This window comes from Trichechus manatus, unplaced genomic scaffold (genome assembly GCF_000243295.1).
Source record: "Trichechus manatus latirostris isolate Lorelei unplaced genomic scaffold, TriManLat1.0 scaffold00001, whole genome shotgun sequence".
NCBI classification, from domain to species: Eukaryota; Metazoa; Chordata; class Mammalia; order Sirenia; family Trichechidae; genus Trichechus; species Trichechus manatus.
The window spans coordinates 23,845,284-23,864,860 of NW_004443937.1; the positions used below are offsets into that span (position 1 = coordinate 23,845,284).

Consider the following 19,577-nt stretch of genomic DNA (forward strand, 5'->3'; position numbering starts at 1 on the left):
AGGCTGCATTTCTGCTAGGCTTTGAACCCTCAGCAGAGGCAGGGAGGGTTGGGGGCATGGGTAGGATGGTGCTGAGGCCAGACCGATTATTCCCCCATCACCTCCTCACCAACCTGTCAACTCCAGCACCAACTATGACACCCTTGTCTTGGGTGCAAAGGAGAAAGTCCCATTCAGGATGCGCTAAGAGTGAGCCCGGGGCTCAAGGGATGGGAAGAGGATGTTTAGGGAAAACCAAGATCAAAGGTCTCCACGGACCCCCCGGAAACTATACGGAAACATAGAGGTCAGGAATCTAAGACTGCCCCCCGCCCCCCAAGCCACCAAAAGGCCAAGAACTGCTGTAACAGTGAAATCCCACATGCATAACGTAGGGGAAACAGAAGCCCAGAGATGCTGCAATGGCCCCTGGCTGCACAGCACAGAGTGCCCCGCGGGGTCGGGTGGGTCTGAGTAAGGCAGCGCTGCAGAGACCTCTCCGTATGCCCAGCGTGGCACACTGACCAGTAGTACTCAGAGAACACGTACAGTGTGGCACCCGTGACCTGGCTGCTGGCCACCACCCCCTCTGCAGGCCCTCCATGTGGAGCACAGCGGTGATGCTTGGGTCATGCAGACAGTGGGCCTGGCCCTTTCCGAGCTCTGAGGGAGGTGGGTGCGCGTGGGCTCTCAGCTTGCTGCTGCAGGTTACGGCTGGGAGTACCATGTGGTGGGGCCTGCCTGCCACCAGCGGCTGCCCAAGGACCCGCTGCAGCACCTGCACATGCAGGAGAAGGGTGGTCAGTTGTGGAAGCACGGCCAAACACTGCGTTAGTTTTTTTTCCTGATAGGCTTTATGGGGGTTGGTATGTAACTACGGGTTTTGTGTAAATCAGACGTTCCTAACCCGGGGATTACTTGTATTCCCACTGATGAGTTCTGGCAGCTGAAACTAAAGGCAGTGGCCTGCAGCGGTCCGAGGTGGTCATGTGAGGTCTGTCTACGGCGAGGTGTTCAGAGGGTGATTCCAAGGGAAGGAGGGGCAGAGGCAGGCGGACTTTTCTTAACAATGTGGTTAAACTGAATTTACATTCCTCCTTTTCCCAAATCTCAGATAATTTACAATGATGTTAATAGACAATTAGGACCAAGGAAAGGAGGGGCAAAAATATGTTGATTATAAGGGCTTACACAATTGCTGTAATTAAGCAAATGTTTGGTTTTGTGCTTCCTGGCAGCCAGGACAAAAGGAAACCAGCTGTCTTCTAGCTCTTAGCATCCTCTGGGAGACAGACACTGTCCCAGAGCTCAATTTTAAAGGGAATTCCTCACATGGGATTTCACAAGATGAGGTACTGAAATGTACTGTAACTGGGAAAGAACAGGCGGTGAAGTCGGGGGAGGAAGAGAGAGGGGTACCTAGAAAAGGGCGCCTGAGTCCAGGTTGTCTTCAGGAGGCTACTTCCTCAGGGCAAGTGGAGCCACTCTGGACCTCTGAGTGTCTGGAGTGTCCCAGGAACACAGAGTGCTCCTCTGATGACATCATACCCCATTCAGACTGGCAAGGAGAACAAGCACCAGCCAGACCTGCCTGCCTCCCCATGAGAGCTGCCTCCAGGCCAGCCCACGGCCATGTGACATGTCTGCCCCCTCCTCTGTCCATCTATCCTCCTCCCTCTGCTTATAGGCCTACCCTTGTATGTGATTTCTTAAACGGGAGTTTCACCTCCAAGGGGCTGGTACGCACTGTGAGTCATTTCCCTCCTCCCTGTGCTGCCTGAGCTCCACGTGCTGCGTTGGAGTAAATGACTACTAAACGGTTCAGAAAGCTGTGGTGGCCACAACTGTTCCGATGTTACATTTGGAATAAGAATTTCAAAGCCGGAAGTAGTAAAGCTATTTGGAGTAACCGTAAGAGATTAATTTTTTTACTAGTAAGGCTAATGAAAATGATATACAGTGCATACACTGTTTATAACCTTACAATGCCAGCTTTTCTAAAAATTACGCACAACGTGAATTCTTGAGATACAAAACATCATAATCCCATTAGGGAATGCCTTAGAACCCTGCAGTGAATCCTTTCTAAAAACAGACTCTCCCTGCAGCGTTAATAATGAGCCCCTAATAGATCTGCTTTATAACATGGGATCTGGGCGGCCAACTGTGCTCCTTGGAAGTCCAGGGCCCCACCGTAAGGCCTCAGGGGCTCCCTCCTCCGCAGCTCCACTTCTGTTTTATACACTGGGTTTTGCATAAGATGCCACATGCGGGAGATGAGGAGAGGCAGGTGGTGGCACAGGAGGCCACAGGAAGCCAGCACACCCAGAGATGGGCATATGTGTAGGGCACGCTTTGAGGTGCTCCCCTTACTAGTGGGAGATATTTGATGAAGTCTTCATCTTTTGTCTAGTTGTCTTTGGAGCCACCAGCAAAACAGACCTGTGAGAAGCGGACTGGTGTTTGGGGTACAGTCTAGCTTTCACTCGTTTGGGACTGGAAGCTGAGCCACACACCACAGTGGGAACTGTGCTCTCCAGCATCCAACTGCAAGTGGCCAGATGGAGGGGGTCCCTCGAGAGGCCACATGCTTCCATATGGGGTGTCCAAGAACACACTGTGCAAGGGCAGCAGGAATGCCCAGCAGAAGTCTCCTCCCCTCGCCCTGGTCTCACAGGCCTTCCGTAAACCAATGACTTGCCAGTCCACTCTCTGACCTTGACTCTCCACAAGCCCGGCCGTGACTTTCCACTGCCCACCTGGCATCTCTGCTTGCATGTCATGTAGACTAGACAGAACGGAAGTCTTGATTTCTCTTCCATATCTGTGCCCCCCAGACATTTCCATTCAGTAAATGGCACCACCAATGCCCCAGCTACTCAGGCCAAGGCTCTGGAAGGCACACTGCATCCATCTCCATTCTGTCAGCTCTCAGAACAGCAGTTCCCTGACCAGCTGAATAGGAGAGTCCCCTGGGAGCTTTAAAGCATCCAATAGCCAGGGCCCGCCCCACACCAATTACAACAGAATCTCTGGGGGCAGGGCCCAGGCATCAGTACTTCTGAAAAGCTCCCACCACTGCCGTCTAGTCGATTCTACGATTAGCTCCCAGGGGATTCTACTGTACAGTTAGGCATGAGAACTACTGGCCCAAAACATATTCCAGCCTTACTGCTTCCCCCTTGGTTGAAGCTACCACCATCTCTTTCTTGTATGGACCACTCTCCTCTCCCTGCTTCACTCACCCACTCCAAGCCCCGATCACCTGCACAATCCATTCTCTTTTTAAAACCAGATCACATCATGCCCCTCTGACGGCTTCCCACTGCACTTAGAATAAAGACCAAAGTCCTCGGGAGGTCTACAAGGTCTGGCATGATCTAGTTTCTGCAGCCCTCGCCAGCCTCTTCTACAGCCCACACTCACTGTGCTGTGGCTGCACTGGTCTTAGTCCTGTGTCTCAAACATGCTGAGAGCGTTCCTGTCTCTGGGCCTCTGTACCTGCTCTCTCCTCTGCCTCACTGAACTCCCTCTGCCTGGTTTGCTGCTTGCTGTCATTCAGGTCTCAGCACCAATGGCACCAGCTCAGAAAGGCCTTCCCAGCCCTCCCTGATCTACAGTAGTCCTTTCCCTCCCTTCCCCGCCCCACTCCAGGAAGGTCACCATCAATCACCCTGTTTTACTGTCTTCAAAGCACTTACCACAATTTCTGAATTTACCTGTTCAAAAAGTCTTCACTGTGCACGTTGCTCCACTAGAATGGGAGCTGCAAGAGGGCATGGATTTCTGTCTGTCTTGCTCACAGCTGTATCCACTGCCCAGAAGGGAGCTTCTGACCTACCTGTTTACCTGTTGCCGTAGGGTCAATTCTGACTCATAGTGACCCTATAGGACAGAGCAGAAATGCTCCATAGAGTTTCCAAGGAGCGCCTGGTGGATTCGAACTGCCGACCTTTTGGTTAGCAGCTGTAGCACTTAACTACTATGCCACCAGGGTTTCCAACCTCTCACCTAGTAGCACTCAATAAACACAGCCACCCATTTCATTCCATCCATCAGTGCCCCCAGGGCTCCTTCTCATTCTTACTAGAGGGGTCCTTGTAAATTGACATTGGATCTTCTCACTGTTTGGTCTAAAATCCTCAAGAGCTCCATGCTGCCCTTCGTCCTCTGGCCCGCACCCTACTTTGGTATCCTGCCCTCCAAAAGAAAAAACCATTGCCGACAAGTCAATTCCGACTTATAGTGACCCTATAGGACAGAGTAGAACTGACCCATAGTGTTTCCAAGGCTGCAATCTTTACAGAAGCAGACTGCCACATCTTTCTCCCGTGGAGCGGCTGGTAGGTTTGAACTACTGACCTTCGGCAGCAGCCGAGCACTTAACCACTGCACCACCAGGGCTCCTTTGCTATCCCACACACACGACCACCCACAGCCATTTTCGTCCTAAGCTGCTACCATTCCATATAGCTCCTGGTTCCCTAGAGGAGCCACACTCCCACATTCCTCTGTGTCTCTGTGCTCCCTCTATATGGAATCTTGTTGCTGTCTTCCAACTTCACTGCCCTCCACCTCCCCTGCCAATTTCCACTGCTCAGATGAGACTGGTTGGGGATCACCTCCTCCAGGCAGCCTGCCACCACAGCCACCCCTGCCTAGATTGGTTATTGTTTCCTCCCTTGCTCTCCCACAGCAACCTGTGCTTCTTCTGCCATAGCCTTCACACGGGCTAGCCTCACCTGTCTTCCCCTCTACACAGACACCTTGAGGGTAGGAACAATGCCTAGGACTTAGCAGAAAACAGAAGTTGAGGAAAATAATGTGTTTGTTCCTGTGTCCCCAGTAGCAAGGGCCCCATAAAAATTTCTGAATCAATCCTTAACTTGTTTTCAGTATGACCAAGTTGAATTTGCTGGGAAAACTCTTTATACGCTTGTGTTTTGGAGTACCTACTTTTATAGTTAGGTACTTCATTTCCTTCAGGTGATGGCTGGTCAATGACCCCATAAGAGGTGCTGACACTGGGCCAATAGTCCCCTGCCTGTTGCTGTGTGAGCTCCTCCCCGAGGCACGTGCATGAGAAGAGGTGCTGTCTGGACCAGTGGCTGACATGTAACTGACCCGGGAAAGCTGCCTTCCCTTGGGACAGATTAAAAATCCACCACCTGAAGCAGCAGGACATGGAGCCCTTTGAGAAGGCAGGGAACTGGCACAGGACCCTACCATCTTTACTGAGCGCTCCCTGGGGCTCACAGAAACGAAACTGGTGGGGCCAGTGCCATTAGCAGTGCTGGCTTGCTTTCCCTTTCTTAATTTAAACACAGATGTCCCACGCACTGAAACAATTAGGCCACAGGAGGTCTTTATCAAATAACATAGTCTCTTGCTCTTCCCATACAAGATAATGAAGAGGGATGAGGATTTAATACTAGGGTGCACAAACATTCAATAGCCACTTGCACAGCTTGGTGTATTTAGCTAAGTCATCGAGTGGAACACCACTGCTTTACCCACAGATATTCACCAAGAGGCACTTGCTGTGGCCTGAAACAGGCTTGTCTAGGTTTTCAGGAAAAGATGAGCCTCACCCAAACAAAGTGAAGGCCATTTCCATGCAGGTTCCTGGAACTGGATATGGCTTTAATTTCAAATCTACCTAGCTCCAGTCCTATCTTCACTGGGAAGTCCCATCCTAACCCAACCGGCCCCATGCCTCCAGCATGCTTTCTGCTCTGCTCTGGCCCATCTCCATGGTTATCTGACAGCACCTTTCTATCTAGAGGCTAGGTTTCCCGGAGACCAAACCCCTCCCACAGCAGCTTCAATGTACATACAGTATCAGTCAACCAAGAAGGATAGGTTGGGATATGGATGCTGCCCCCTCTCCTAGCCAGAGTTCCACAGAACTTTGAATAAGTGGGGCCTGAGTCCACTTTCCCAAGCCAGCCCTGGCCCTCCTGTTCTCCACATTCCCAAGGTCCAGGGGGAGCATGCAGGCTGTGGCCATGCCGGGGCCAGAGGAGCAGAGTGTGGGCTAGTCAAAACAAGCCCAGACATACTCACGGGGTCCGTCAGCATGGCCCGGCAGTGGGAGGCCAGGGCCAAGAAGGCCAGCAGGTTGAACACAATTCCGTTGATGACGCTGTAGACATAGTCACGGGATGGAATCAGCATGACAAAGAGGACCACAAACTCTGCGTAGAGGACCAGAAACCAGGTGACGATGGCACAGGCGATGCCACAGCCGTCGCGGATAAACCACATGGTTCCCACAGGACCAGGGTAGGGAGGTGGGATGCACTTTTCCGGCTGGAGGTATTCTGGTTTCCGCTCAATGTCTCGGAAGTGGTGGGTGGGGATAAGCATCATAAGCTATTCTGTCCATACTGGCATCTGGAAGAGAGAGGAAAGAACCCAGAAACTTGGTGTTGTCTTGTCATCAAGGAGAATTCCAAAGTGAGCCACGAGTATCAGTGCAGGAACCCCTACAGAAAAGCTGCCTAAACATCTTGTTCATTGAAAATGGGAGTCCTCTTCCCAACTCCTGAGAGTTAACTTAACCTTTGTGAAACAGGGCCACCTTGCCCAAAGCCTTCACCGGACCGACAATGAAAAGGGAGCCTCCAAAGGTTAAATGCCTTGCCCAACAGCAGCAGACATAGAATGCCAACACAGAGGCAAGACTAGAACCCAAGTCTCCTCATGTTGGGGATCTACTGTGCTGAGAGTGCCTCAATAGCTGTGTTTAAATTATGAATTAAGAGAAAGAGAACAAAGTCCTCAAGGAAACTTTCTTCAGCAGTTTAACACCACCAATGCTTCCACAACATGGAAAACCTAGAAAAATGATATTGAGGCTGTTTGAGAATAACAGTGATCAGTAGGAGGAAAACAGTGGTTACCCAGGACCAGTGTTATGCTGCAACCACTAAGATATTCTAACTTCTGTACATTAGCTAATGATAAAGACAAACAGTCATCAGGATGGGGAAAGTCTTGAAACAAGCCAGGTATTTTTTAAGCTCTCTGTGTGGAGCCCTTCTCCAGGACCCATAGACTCCAGCCACACCTGCACAGAGACCATAACGACCATTACCTCTCACAGCTGTCTTTAGTTTAAGAGTGACACAGAGTAGAATTCGGCGTCTTCATCCTGCTGGAGTCAGGGGCACGCCCATTCTCCCCATTTCAGACATTCACTTCAATGGTCACTATGCTTTCAAGAAGGTGATTTGAGCCAAACTTAAGCATGAGTTATGAGTGGGTTCTGTTGCAATGGTTAAAAGACTCAGCTGCTAACCAAAAGGTCGGTGGTTTGAACCCACAAGCCATTCCGCAGGAGAACGATGTGGCAGTCTGCTTCCATAAAGATTTATAGCCTTGGAAACCCTATGGGCAGTTGTACTCTGTCCTGTAGGGTTGCTGTGAATCAGAATGAACTTGACAGCAGCATGTTTATTGGCCAAAATGGTTTATTTTCCAGGGATGAGAGACTCTCTGAGTGCTGATCCCCTTGTAGGTGAAGGGGCAAAGTGTAGAGAATGTTGGGCAATGAGTCCAAAGACTTTTCTCTACCACCTGGCTGTGGGGCTTTGTGAGCCTTTGTTTCCACATTTCAGCCCTGGCTCCCTCCTCACAGGGTTGGCATGAGGGTTGAGGAAGTTAGTGGAGGTGCTTGTAATGAATGAATGAGCGCGTACAGACTGCACACACTTATTCTCTCTTATCTTCACAATCAAGTGCTGAGCAATGCATCCTTTATTCCTAACAGCTGCGGCTTGAGTCTCTGGAGACGGTAATGAAATAGCTATGAATCAATAACTAAAAGTCTATCTGTCCACAGGATGTGCTGCAAGACACAGCAAGCACAGATTTCCCTCGTCTAATTCTTTATCTCAAACTCTGTGGCCTGGTCCATCACCAACTAGGCTTCTCAGTCAGAAACACTGATTGTTCAAGTTCACCACCAGATGCAGGTGCCGTGAGAAGCCACCCATAGCACAGGCAAGTGACATCATGGTCTTTGAGAACGCACAGCAGAAGAAATTACTCAAAAGTAAAACTGGCTCTGTGTGCTTTTTCAAAGACTGCAGCTCTGAAGGAAATGACTGGCTTTTCAATGGTCATGTTGGGTTATTCTTACCCTTTCCCTCCAATTTTTCTTTTTCCTCCACTGCCCCTACCCCCAAAAAGAAAAAGTATCTGGATTGAACAGAGAGCAGTCACGAAAAGTAAGGCCATGTCCAGAAAGCTAAGTGGGCAGAGCAGTAACTACTACTCAAAATGACATTAGAGTCAAAAGTTGCACCGACTCATAAGGAAAGAATAAGGCCAGGGCGGCAGAGAATTAATGGCTGTAAGGTAGTTAAATGTGTACCATGTACTTGTCCAAAGGAACATCGACTTAACAAATATTCAGACGGGATGCGCCGGGATACAGTGGATATGGTGTACACCACGCACAGGCTACGCTGTGCTGGGAGCTGGGGAACTAGAAGTCACGACACATGTAGAATAACCATCCCAAGTAGAGCAAGAGTGGGGGTACCTGATGGTCCAGCAACCAGAATTTTCTAACAAGGAGACCTGTGCTCTCCAGAGGGCAGTGGCAATTACAGCTGCCAGAGACAAGCTAAAGGCATTAAAAGATGTGGGCCTGCCTTCTGAAGTGGGCAGAAGCACAGAGGAGATCACAGACCAAGGATGGCTGGGACCTGACCTGCACCCAGCAAATTCTAAAATTCTAAATTCTCTTTAACCAAAAACAAATAGCTGAAATCCCACAATGTTTAAAAAAGAAGATCCAAGCTCAACATTTTGACAACCTGCAGATGCAGGCATTCTCTTGGCCTTTCCTGCTCCCTTACAGATTTGCAGGTGTATCACATATGTTCCCACAATTATTATTAATGCTCTAAATCAGTAAAGTTTTATTGTCATGTATTGTCTATGGCTGCTTTCACACTACAACAGCAGAGTTGAGTTAGTTGTAAAATTATGAGACGATATGACCCACAGCCTAAAGTATTTCCTCTCTGGTCTTACACAGAAAAAGTTTGTTGACTCCTTGCTCTAAACAGTTACTACCCACCAAATAAATAACTGAGAACCATCACATTCTGATTCCCCTGTGGAACAGCTGGATGTGATGGAGACGGCCAATTATAACTCATGCCACCCCACCCACATCTGTGACAGCACATCCTTCCATTATCTGCAGCCTGAGAATTAAGAGGCCATAAACTGTGACTCTATTCAAACTGTTTTTCAACTATGATAAATGCTGTGATTTTTCACAAATGTATGATCACTAAAAATAAATTTTAGAACAATTCTCCTGTTTGGATACTTCTCGTGATTATAATCTATAATTATATTCTCGTGAATATAATTCATATTCATTGTGCATTCAGTACAGTTTACTCCCGTCTATCATTTGACAGTTGCTCCTTCTTGATTGTATATATGACAATGACTTCATTAAACTCCCTGGGTGGTACAAATGGTTAAGCACTTGGCTACCAACTAAAAGGCTGGTGGTTCAAATCCACCCAGACATGCCTCGGAGGAAAGGCCTGGTGACCCACTTCTGAAAGATCACAGCCATTGAAAACCTTATGGAGCACAGTTCTACTCTGAAACACATGGGGTCGCCATGAGTCAGAATCAACTCAACAGCAACAAGTTTGGTTTCCGGTTTTGACTAGAGTTATGTTTCATATAAGTAATTTTGCAGAGGAATAAGCCCTTCTACATACGTGAATTCCCCAGGTAACTATGGCTTGTTCCATTTGGATTAGAAATCTTAAAATATTAAAAAGAAAAGAAAAACAAAGGTGTTAGGGGAGACATCATAGCTGTCCCTGCTTTAACTACAATAACTGTCCATTTTCTCTGGAATGACTTAGAGCCATTACCAGGAACATCAATTACTGAAATATGTTATGCAATGATGTCCTCAGGGGCTACTGGGATTCACGGGCTCACTGCCCCACCCCAACTTGGTGTGTTCAGACTATTATAACTCTGGCATCTCTTTGTATGGTTCTTTGTCTTCCTATTCCATTTCTTCTACCGTCATTTCTGTGTCTAGTCACCAAGTCTCCCAAAATATTCTCTATTTACTGTAGCTAATTGGCTGTGAGCTGGAAGAAGCAAATAAAACTCTATCATGTTAGATTTGTCTGTAAAAGGTTACTTATCTTAGGTAATAGGCCTTCAGGAAAGACTTGTTATATAGTCCTTGAGTGCTGGAGCCCTGTCTATTCATTAGACCAATGCCTGACAAATAGTAGCCATCCAATAAATGTGTTCATTAAATAAATGCATGAGTAAAATACATGCGCTTTGTGATTCTAGTTCCAACTCTTGGAGTTCTTGTCTGCTTACGTTCAGGGCTGTATCAATATTCTGGATGGTGGAGGGTAGGTACACCAAGCAGACTGGTTGTGACTCTCACTCCGTTAACTGAATGTTCCACTCTTGAACAATGTGGGACATAAGAGTCTACCAGAGGAACTCTGTTTCCACTGCATCTCACTGGTGAGTGACAGCCTGTGATCTGGAAAGGACCTAGCCAAAGGCACACCTGGTAGAGCCAGCCACTAAGTGCTGAACTGAAGGGCACATTCCAATCCACACGTTAGAGCTGCAAAACACCCAAAGCAAAACGAAGCAACGCATATTTCTGTAAAAAGATTACTTAACACCCCTCCGCAAAAAAAAAAAAAAACTTTGGAAGTAGCTTTTCAATATGTATTTGTTGCTTAAATAAGTCAACCAAAAGTCTGAGAAATACAGAAAAAAACTACTGTCAAACAAATTGTACACATTCCCTTCACCCTGCCCCTAACAACAAAAAGGGCAAGTACAGACCTGTTTTCCTTTTCTATTTTGAATTAGGGAAATGCCGGTCCCTGGTGCTGAGTAGACGCTCTTTTGCCAAGGGTCCACACCCACACGAGCCCTGGCTTGCACGAAGCTGGGCAGAAGTGGCTATTCAGGCCTCTGGGTCAGGCCCAGGAGGATGGCGAGCCCCAGAACCCCTAATGCTACTCCCTGCAGCCAGCTCATGCCCTCTAACGGGCAGCCCCCTCCAGTCCCCTGACCCCTTCTTTCATCCCATCCCCTTGCCCTATCTGCTCCCCAAAGTCTTGTCTTTCAGTTCAGCTCACATGGAGCAGCCGTTAAGTACAAGGAACTGTGCAGGGGGCTCGCGCACGAGGGACAGTGAGGACAATAAATAACGTGTGCGTGCTGGCATTCAGGCCCTGCAATTCCCCCTCCCCCAAGTCTCAGTCTGGTGAGGCTAGTCTTATCTGCCTTTCTCTACTAACGCAAGCCCCTTTGTGTTGAGCTCTGTAGCCTGGTGTCTGGCATGAGAACAAGCTCAGATGAAGCTCTTGAGTGAACGGATACATAAATCAGACAGACATGCCCCCTAATCGCCCTAACACAAAGGCAACTAATGAACACTACAACAGAGGGGCAAACACAGTGCAAAAAAAGAAGTGAGATAAACAGACATTTGCGTGGCAAGGACTTCTGAAGACGTGGATCTGAGCAGGACAGGGAGACAGATGAAGTGTACTGCTTACACAAAGGCAAGGCAGGCGGGTGGGCTGGCAGGGAGGGTGTGGGGTAGGGAAGGCTGGATGTCTAGGCACTCACAGGGCTTTGCAGGGAATTGGGAGAGGGCAGGGGGCAGGGGTGTGTGACTGGAAACGAAACTTTGAAGGTAAGAAGAGGTTATGTTTTAGAAGGTCTTCGATTCCATATGAGTTGGGATTTCACCCTGGAGGTACTGAGGAGTCACTGAAGGTTTCTGAGGGAAAGAGCGAGGGGATGAGAACCATGGTGTAGCAAGGCTGCTCTGGCAACGACAGGCAGGAGATATTAGAGGGCTCGGAGTCCAGAAGTGAAGGAGCCAGTGAGGCACTGAGGCAACAGGCCTGAGCCCCAGTGTGGTGGTGCTGGGTTTTGCATTCCTCTAAGTGGCTACCAGTTTTCCAAAAAAGGATTGAGAACAATTATCATTTTGCAATTTTAATTATAGTAATCTACAGTGTACTTTTTTGGCCAAGGGTTTTATAGCATTAAAAAGAGTTAGCACCTCCATATGTTAGTAATCCATGCCCAAAGTAATTATTATTCCCCTGTAACAGAGGAGTACACTGAGGCCCAGAGAGGCGAAGGGATGCAGCCCTGGAGTAAGGAAGTCATAGGAGAAAAGGATGCACAGAATCACAAGAGTTCTGAAGCTCTCTACAGCTTATGATCCCAAGACAAGGAAGACGCAATGTCAGAATGACAATCAGAGCTCTGTGGGGGAAAGCACATGGACAGTCTAAGAAAATCATCCAGTCCCCTTTCCCAGAGTTTCAGAAGCAAAAACCAAGAAATGACTGAAATGAGTGCTAATTTTCTAAACTCTGCTTCTGGCCCAAAGAATTGCCTCCAGATCCATGTACAGGGTATATGCTTCATTATGCCTCACCACAGGTGTGTCTTTCTACTAGCGCAGACACAGACACAGAAGTAGTTAGTGGAGTCTGAGGCCCATCAGCCCCAGGGGTTGGGTTGCTGGGTCAACCTTGCAGCATATACCGCTTATGATTCAATTCCCACACTGCCGATCCAGAGCTGCGCAGCTCAAAGGGTTTGAAATCAGGGGTGGTAAGACCAAGCTTGCAGCTCCATCCCATTGTGAGCTACCAGCGGGTTGGCCAGGCTGGACTCTGAACCTGGCCAAGTGCTGACCATTAGTGATGGACAGAATCCAGCTACAAGATAGTCCTTGTAGTTAATCACTCTTTTTTGAACGAGGTGTAGATCTCTGTAAATCCATCATTTAGCCTAAAAAATTCAACCCAAAGTCCGTGTTTTATGGACAACGGTCAAAGGCACGACTGTCGTAAACCAAAAAAGTTCTGTATTGGATACATGAGCTCCAAAACTCCCTTGTCCTCAACCCAGCAAGTCCCCCAAGCACTCCAGATCCTCTCAGATTGCCAACAAGTCCTACCTTCACCTGCTTTCATGCAACAAGATATTATACTAAAGTCATTGAGTAGTTCAACTAGATCTAAAACCAAATCCTTAGAAGGATCTCAAGATGGTCTATGAGGATTACTTTCTTAAAACAGTACACCCTCTTAGACATGCATTCATGCATAGCACACAAGCAGACTATGGACTGTATAGAATTAAGTAGCATTACAAAGTGCAATGAACCCAAACCATTAAGGCCTATATGAAATATCTACACACAGACTGTTTTAACAAACTCAGAATCAGGTGGAATTATTTTTCCTTGGCTTAGAGATAAGAATCATCAAAATAATTAAAATAATAATAATAAGGGATTAAACATTTTGGGCCCCTACTAGTAAGAATATGTTGATCACCTCCTTAGCAAATGCCAAGAACAATAGCAGTGTAGCAGAAATCCTTAAATAGGAAACCTCTGACTTAGGTCAAAATCAATTTCTAGTGAATACTTAAAATTTTAACAAATTTAGTATTATGTTAGACTTCTGGTCTGGTATCCTCTTGAACTTGCCCTAGCCATTGAAGTCCCACGTAAACTAATTTTTACCATAAATAACTCATCTACCCTTAAAAAAACTGCTTACAATGTCCTCTGAAAGAAAGAGGCATCTTTCCTGATATTTGTATCATTTTTAACTCTCAAATGAACTTCACTCTAGAGAGCATGACATTAACCTTCTATGGTTTAAATCCTATTGTTTTAAGATTATGGTGTTTGTCTCTTTTAGGACTTCTCACATTTTAGAGTGATAGACGTAAAATGTAAAAGGCCGCCCAGCTTCAAAGCAGAATAAATGGTTCATTCCCAGGCAGCTTTGGAAATGCATCTGATCAAGCAGAAAATTAATTTATCTCAGCTACAATTCCCTTAATTTAATTTGTGTAAGGATTCAAAAGGAGTGTTAGTTTTACACCCATTTTTATATGATCCTCGGGAAAAGAAAGAATGAACCATGAATCACTATACATTTGAAATATTTCATTAAAAAAACAGAATGCGTCACTAACCATTTTCAAAAAGGTAAGGGTGTCGTTCAAACCCTAACAGAGGAAAGGTGCCTTATCTTCCATATCACACTCTGCCAGCCCAGGAAGGCGCCCAGACAGGCAGAGCAGACCTGTTTTACAAGATCTTCTTGAGTAAGTCTACAGTCTCTCCCTCTACACTCCAGGCAAACTTCAACAAGAAAAAAATTTAAAAAGTAAAAAAAATGCACCCCCTCCCAAACCAAACTCCACACACATTGAAGTTTACTGAGGGAACCAGGAAGTGGTTGGTAAGCTAAATTTGCCATCTGGTCTCATAACTGGCCACCTTCTTATAAAACCCAGAGAGTAGCACACATTCAGACTCCTAACACCCACCTGATCTTTACTTCAGAAAAAAGTCTGGGATTTGGACAGCTCAGGGAGGCTAATAGTCCCTCTACTTCCCATAACTCACTATTTTACTATTTTACCACCTCCTGGCTTTATAGATCCATTTTTCAAAAACATATACACGCACATTGAGTGTGTGACAATACATGTCACAAACATTGGGCATCATTAGAAACCACCTCTCATTTGGGTGACATGTTCTACTTTCCCTTTTTATGGGTGTGGTTTATCATATGTTGCAATGAAAAAAACTAATGAGACTGCTATAAAACAAGATCACACACAAGATTTAGTAAAAGTAACTATCTAAGTCGGAATTTTAGAGCCCAAAGGAACCTTAAAGACCATCTAATAGGTTCTAGTCAAACTCCTGTTAAGATGATGAAATCTGAGATATCTATCTAAGATCTATCTATCTATCTAAGATCTTGTCTAAAACATAAACTTCCACGCAGTACCATCCAGAGAAATGGGCAGTAACATTAACTGAGTATCTATTATGTTGAGGACTTATACATAGTGGCTTGTTTTAATGGGTCCAACAACCTGACACAGTAGCTATTATTCTCCATTTCACAGATGTAAAGTGTGAGGCTTAGAGGCTTGGTAATATTCCCAGGGTCACACAGAGCAAGGGAGCAGTGGGACCAGGATTCAAGACCAGCTCTGGTTGCTGCCATAGACCATACTGGTTTCCTTTTTTGCAAGAGAGGAAGGGAGGAATGAGCAAGCAGGAAACGTGAGTTCCGTTCCCTGCTCCCTCACACATATTTGAGGGACCCATGGAGAAGTCATTTCAACTCAGCTTTAGCACTTCATCTCTAAAAGTGAGGAAGGAGGACTAGATCTCTAAGCTCTGTGACTTAAAAAACCCAAGAAATGAACTCTAAGCAGATTTTCCTTCCACTAGCTCCTGGGAGTCCACAATCCCCATTCTTCTTATTTTTTTAAAAATAGAGCATTCCTTCTTCTATGAGCCATTTTACTTCTGGCAGCTGCCTCCTTAACAAAGCTTGACATCCACTGGCCTACCCCATGGACTTTGGCCCTAAAAAATACAGTCTTTTGGAAAGAGACTGTGAGGACTAGCCATCTCTTCCAAACTCTGGTCCAGCCCATTTTACAGATGGGTAAATAAATGAAACTGAAGGAGTCAAATGATCTTCCAAAAATGCTTAGAGGTGGCTAGCTTGCTTTCTAGGTCTGACAGATGGTACCTACTGCAGTCTGTTTACTTAGTTGCTATGCTGCCATCTCCCTGCATTAACTCCTCCTTGCAGGAAGCCTGCAACCCAGCATGAAAATCTTTATAAAGGCAACGAATTACTGATCTAGCAATCCAGTTAAAACTTGTCAATGAATAGAATACTCTCCTGGTATGTGAAACCCTTTGTAATCAAGTGCATGGACTTCATGTGACACTGAACTGCCTTCTGGCCTCGGTCATCATTAAACCCACTGCTGTCAAGCTGATTCCAACTCATAGAGACCCGGTAGAACAGAGTAGAAATGCCCCATAGGGTTTCCAAGGAGTGGCTGGTGGATTTGAACTGCTGACCTTTTTGGTTAGCAGCTGAGCTCTTAACCACTTAACCAGGGCTCCCTGTCATTATTAGATGATACCATATATTACAAGGTTCCAAGATGGGCATTTTGCTTGGGCTGTTGCCCCATGGTGGGAGATGCTGAATACGGGGCAGGGCCCTGACTTTTGGAATATCCAGTACCAGCTAAGAACTAGACATGCCTAATCCTGTTTGATCCTCTTGATCCTCACATCTACTCTATCTCATGGGTATAAACCTCCACTTTCCCACCCCCTTTTAGAGAGAAGGAAAATGAGGTATGGAGAGGTTTGCCTAAATTCGTATTTCCCAGAACCAGTGGAGACAGGATACACCCTCAAGTCTGGTCTCACCTCAGAGTATGCTTTTAACCACTTGCTGCAACTGTTACATTTTGACCAATAACTAGGAAAAAAAGAGAGGAGTGCTGCTCTCTCCGCCAGCTACCCTGGGTTACTTACAGTTTCTCTTTCCTACATGCGGTCATGCAAAGATGGCTCTATCACTGGGCCGCATGCAGCCTTCCACCAGAGGCGTTCACAGACCACGGGCCTGAATTTAGAAGCATCTTGGACTCTAACGTGGGGCCGTGGCTGAACACCATCCAACATTCAGAAGAATCATCCTGCCCTAACTTAGGAAGCAGGAGGGCTGTGAAGCCTCAGCTGGGAGAGTCATCCTAAGATTTAGTTCCTAAATTCTGCTTCTGCTGGGGAACATTTTCTATGGGACTGCCTGTGGGGCCAAATACCAGGACGCTGCTTTTTCTGAGAGAAAGCCCCCCCATGGTAGGCAGAGACCAACCAGCAAAGGTTCCCACCTGCAGGTGTTGAGAATGGCACCTGGCCTCACATTATGCCATGTACAGACACGCAGACACTGCAACATCACTCAGGCAAGGGCTTGGGTTTTTTAGGGACTAAAAGCAAAAGGGATCTGAAATAGCTAAGGAAGAGAAAGAAAGAACCAGTTATTGCAACTGAACCCAAGCTTCAAAGGGGGGCCGTTTGGCTTTCAGGCCTCTGCTAATCCTATTTATCCCAGGCACTAGAGGTGGCAATGCAAGAGGCAGAGCCTTGGGAGGAACCTGAGACTATGGAAACGAGGCTGAAATGTGCTCCACAAGTCCACGGCCCCTATCTACCAGGCTAGGGCTCTCTGGATCTGCTAGGGGGCTCTGGAGATAGATGGGAGGCCCATGCTAACCAGAATGAAGGCTGGGTAGGAGTCAAGAAGCCAGAGTTGTACTCTCAGTTCTACCGCTTGCTAGCCTTATAATCTTGGGCAAAGATTTTCACATTCTCTGAGCCTCAATATCTGAGAGAGAAATGGTTGAGCTGATTGCTAAGGTCCCTTCCAGAGCTGAGATTCTACGACTCCTCTGTTCTCAGGAGCAAATTCAACATCTTCTTTGTTAATTTCTTGGATTTTACCAAAAGGTTCTGTCATGGATTGAATTATGTCCCCCCAAAAATGTGTGTATCAGTTTGGCTGGGCCATGATTCCCGGTATTGTGTGATTTTCCTATATGTTGTAAATCCTGCCTCTATGATGTTAATGAGGGAGGATGGGCGGCAGTTGTGTTAGTAAGGCAGGACTCAAACTACAAGATTGGATTGTGTCCTGACGCAATCTCTTGGGATACAAAAGAGAGAAGTGAGCAGAGAAACAGGGGGATCTCATCTCACAAAGAAAGCAGTGCCAGGAGCAGAGCACATCCTTCGGACCCGGGATCCCTGTGCAGAGAAGCTCCTAGTCCGGGGGAACATTGATGAGAAGGCCAACAGAGAGAGAAAGCCTTCCCCTGGAGCTGATGCCCTGAATTTGGACTTTTAACCTACTTTACTGTGAAGAAACAAATTTCTCTTTGTTAAAGCCATCCACTTGTGGTATTTCTGTTACAGCAGCACTAGATGACTAAGACAGGCTCCCTTAACTTCCTTTCCCCAGTCTTTGCTAATATTCAAAAGGAAACCCACCAGTAACTGCCTCTGCTTTCAGAGTGGAAAAAGCATTATCAAAATACATCAAATACTATGAAGTGGTAAATGAGAGAAATCTTAAAATCCAAAGTTGAGCGTGACCATTTTTCAATGTTTAAATATTTGTGTATCAAGGATATATTCTGAGTTTTACAAAATACGCATTTTAGAGTAAAATAATGCTTAAAGAGGTTAAGTGACTTGTTCAAGGTTTCAAAGCAAGTTAGCGGCAAAGCGCAGATCTTTGAACTAGACACCCAATATTTCCACCATGGATCGCTATCTCCCTAACCAACCTGCCTTTCTAGATTCTCTGCGGTTATTTCTTGGTTAGACATGTACACTTTGTACATACCAAAGTCAGAACTTACTGCAACAGAACTGTGGCCAGAACCGGACTTGCCCCACTAGGTTCATCTTCCTAAGGTAAGAAATCAATCCTATCCAAAGGCATTCCATTTCCACTGGCCCTGAACAGGAGATACTCATGTCTCAGTTAGCACAGAAAATCCAGAGTTCAATCACCAACTCCCTACATACCAGGAAGGCCACAGTTTGGAGGAGACTATGAAAAGATGGCATTTCAGTTGTGTTGTATTGTATTGTACTGTATTGTATCGTATCGTATTTTATTGTATTGGTGGGACATGCAACTGTAGCCTCCTCACCTTCACAATCAAGGGCCATGGATGATCTGGCCATTTGTCTCTGAACATCTGCTTTTGAAAGAGGAAGGCAAACGATTTAAAAGGTAAAATTAGGAAGAAAAAGGCAACATGGCACTTTGTTTTAGCTGTCGTTGAGTCGGCCCCTGACTCCTGGTGAGCCATGCATAATGGAATGAAATGCTGCCCAGCCCTACACCACCTCCACGACTGGTTGCAAATTGGACTGTTGTGATCCATAGGGTTTTCACTGGCTAAACACTTACTCATTTTTCAGAAGTAGATTGCCAGGTCTTTCTTCCTAGGCCATCTTAGTCTGGAAGCAAATCTAGTCTCCTTTTTTCCCCAGCAGGTCAATATCCAGACATCACATTCCTCCTTTTCTACTTGAGACTCGGTTACCTTCTATGGCTATCAGAGTGTATATGTGTGTTTTAATACTTCCAGATTTGGTAATCAGGATATGTGACCCCCTTATCTCACACACACCCTTATGAGGGACATAGGAAGCACCCTGCCATGCCCTCAAAATGGAACACATGTGAAGACTCCTCCTTCAAGTGAGAATAAACTTTCCCCATGTATTTCTATCAATTTCCTATCACTATATTCCTATGTTACGATTTCTAGAACAGTTACACAGACCTGCTGGGCCAGACTCTGCCAGGTTATTTATATCAAGTATTTTTTAAGGCAAGATACAGGCAGGACAAATTCAAGTGTATAAAGAAAACAGATCTATACGGAAAAGAGTAGCTCACTTTGTCTTTTTCAGGCGTACTGGGTTGATGGTGAAAAAGCAAAGGAAATGGAGTAAAACTTGGCCATGTCTATTTAAGACTGGGAATAAAATGTTCCCTTGCTGGGCTTTTAAGAGTTCTCTAGCTCTCTGCAACTTCAGCACCATGGACTGATGCAGTGCCCCCAAGCTCTTCCATAACTGGCTTTTATTG

At 46.3% G+C, this 19,577-nt stretch overlaps 1 protein-coding gene across 4 annotated transcripts in view; it reads right to left on the reverse strand.

Moving 5' to 3' along the window:
• ZDHHC3 (zinc finger DHHC-type palmitoyltransferase 3) overlaps positions 1 to 19,577 on the reverse strand; it is a 57,339-nt gene that overhangs the window by 34,488 nt on the left and 3,274 nt on the right. For all 4 annotated transcript variants that reach the window (XM_023726208.1, XM_023726212.1, XM_023726218.1 and 1 more), the window contains exon 2: positions 6,046 to 6,375. In XM_023726208.1, the coding sequence (XP_023581976.1) occupies positions 6,046 to 6,351 (306 nt within the window). In that variant the 5' untranslated portion in view covers positions 6,352 to 6,375. The remainder of the gene's footprint in view (positions 1 to 6,045; positions 6,376 to 19,577) is intronic.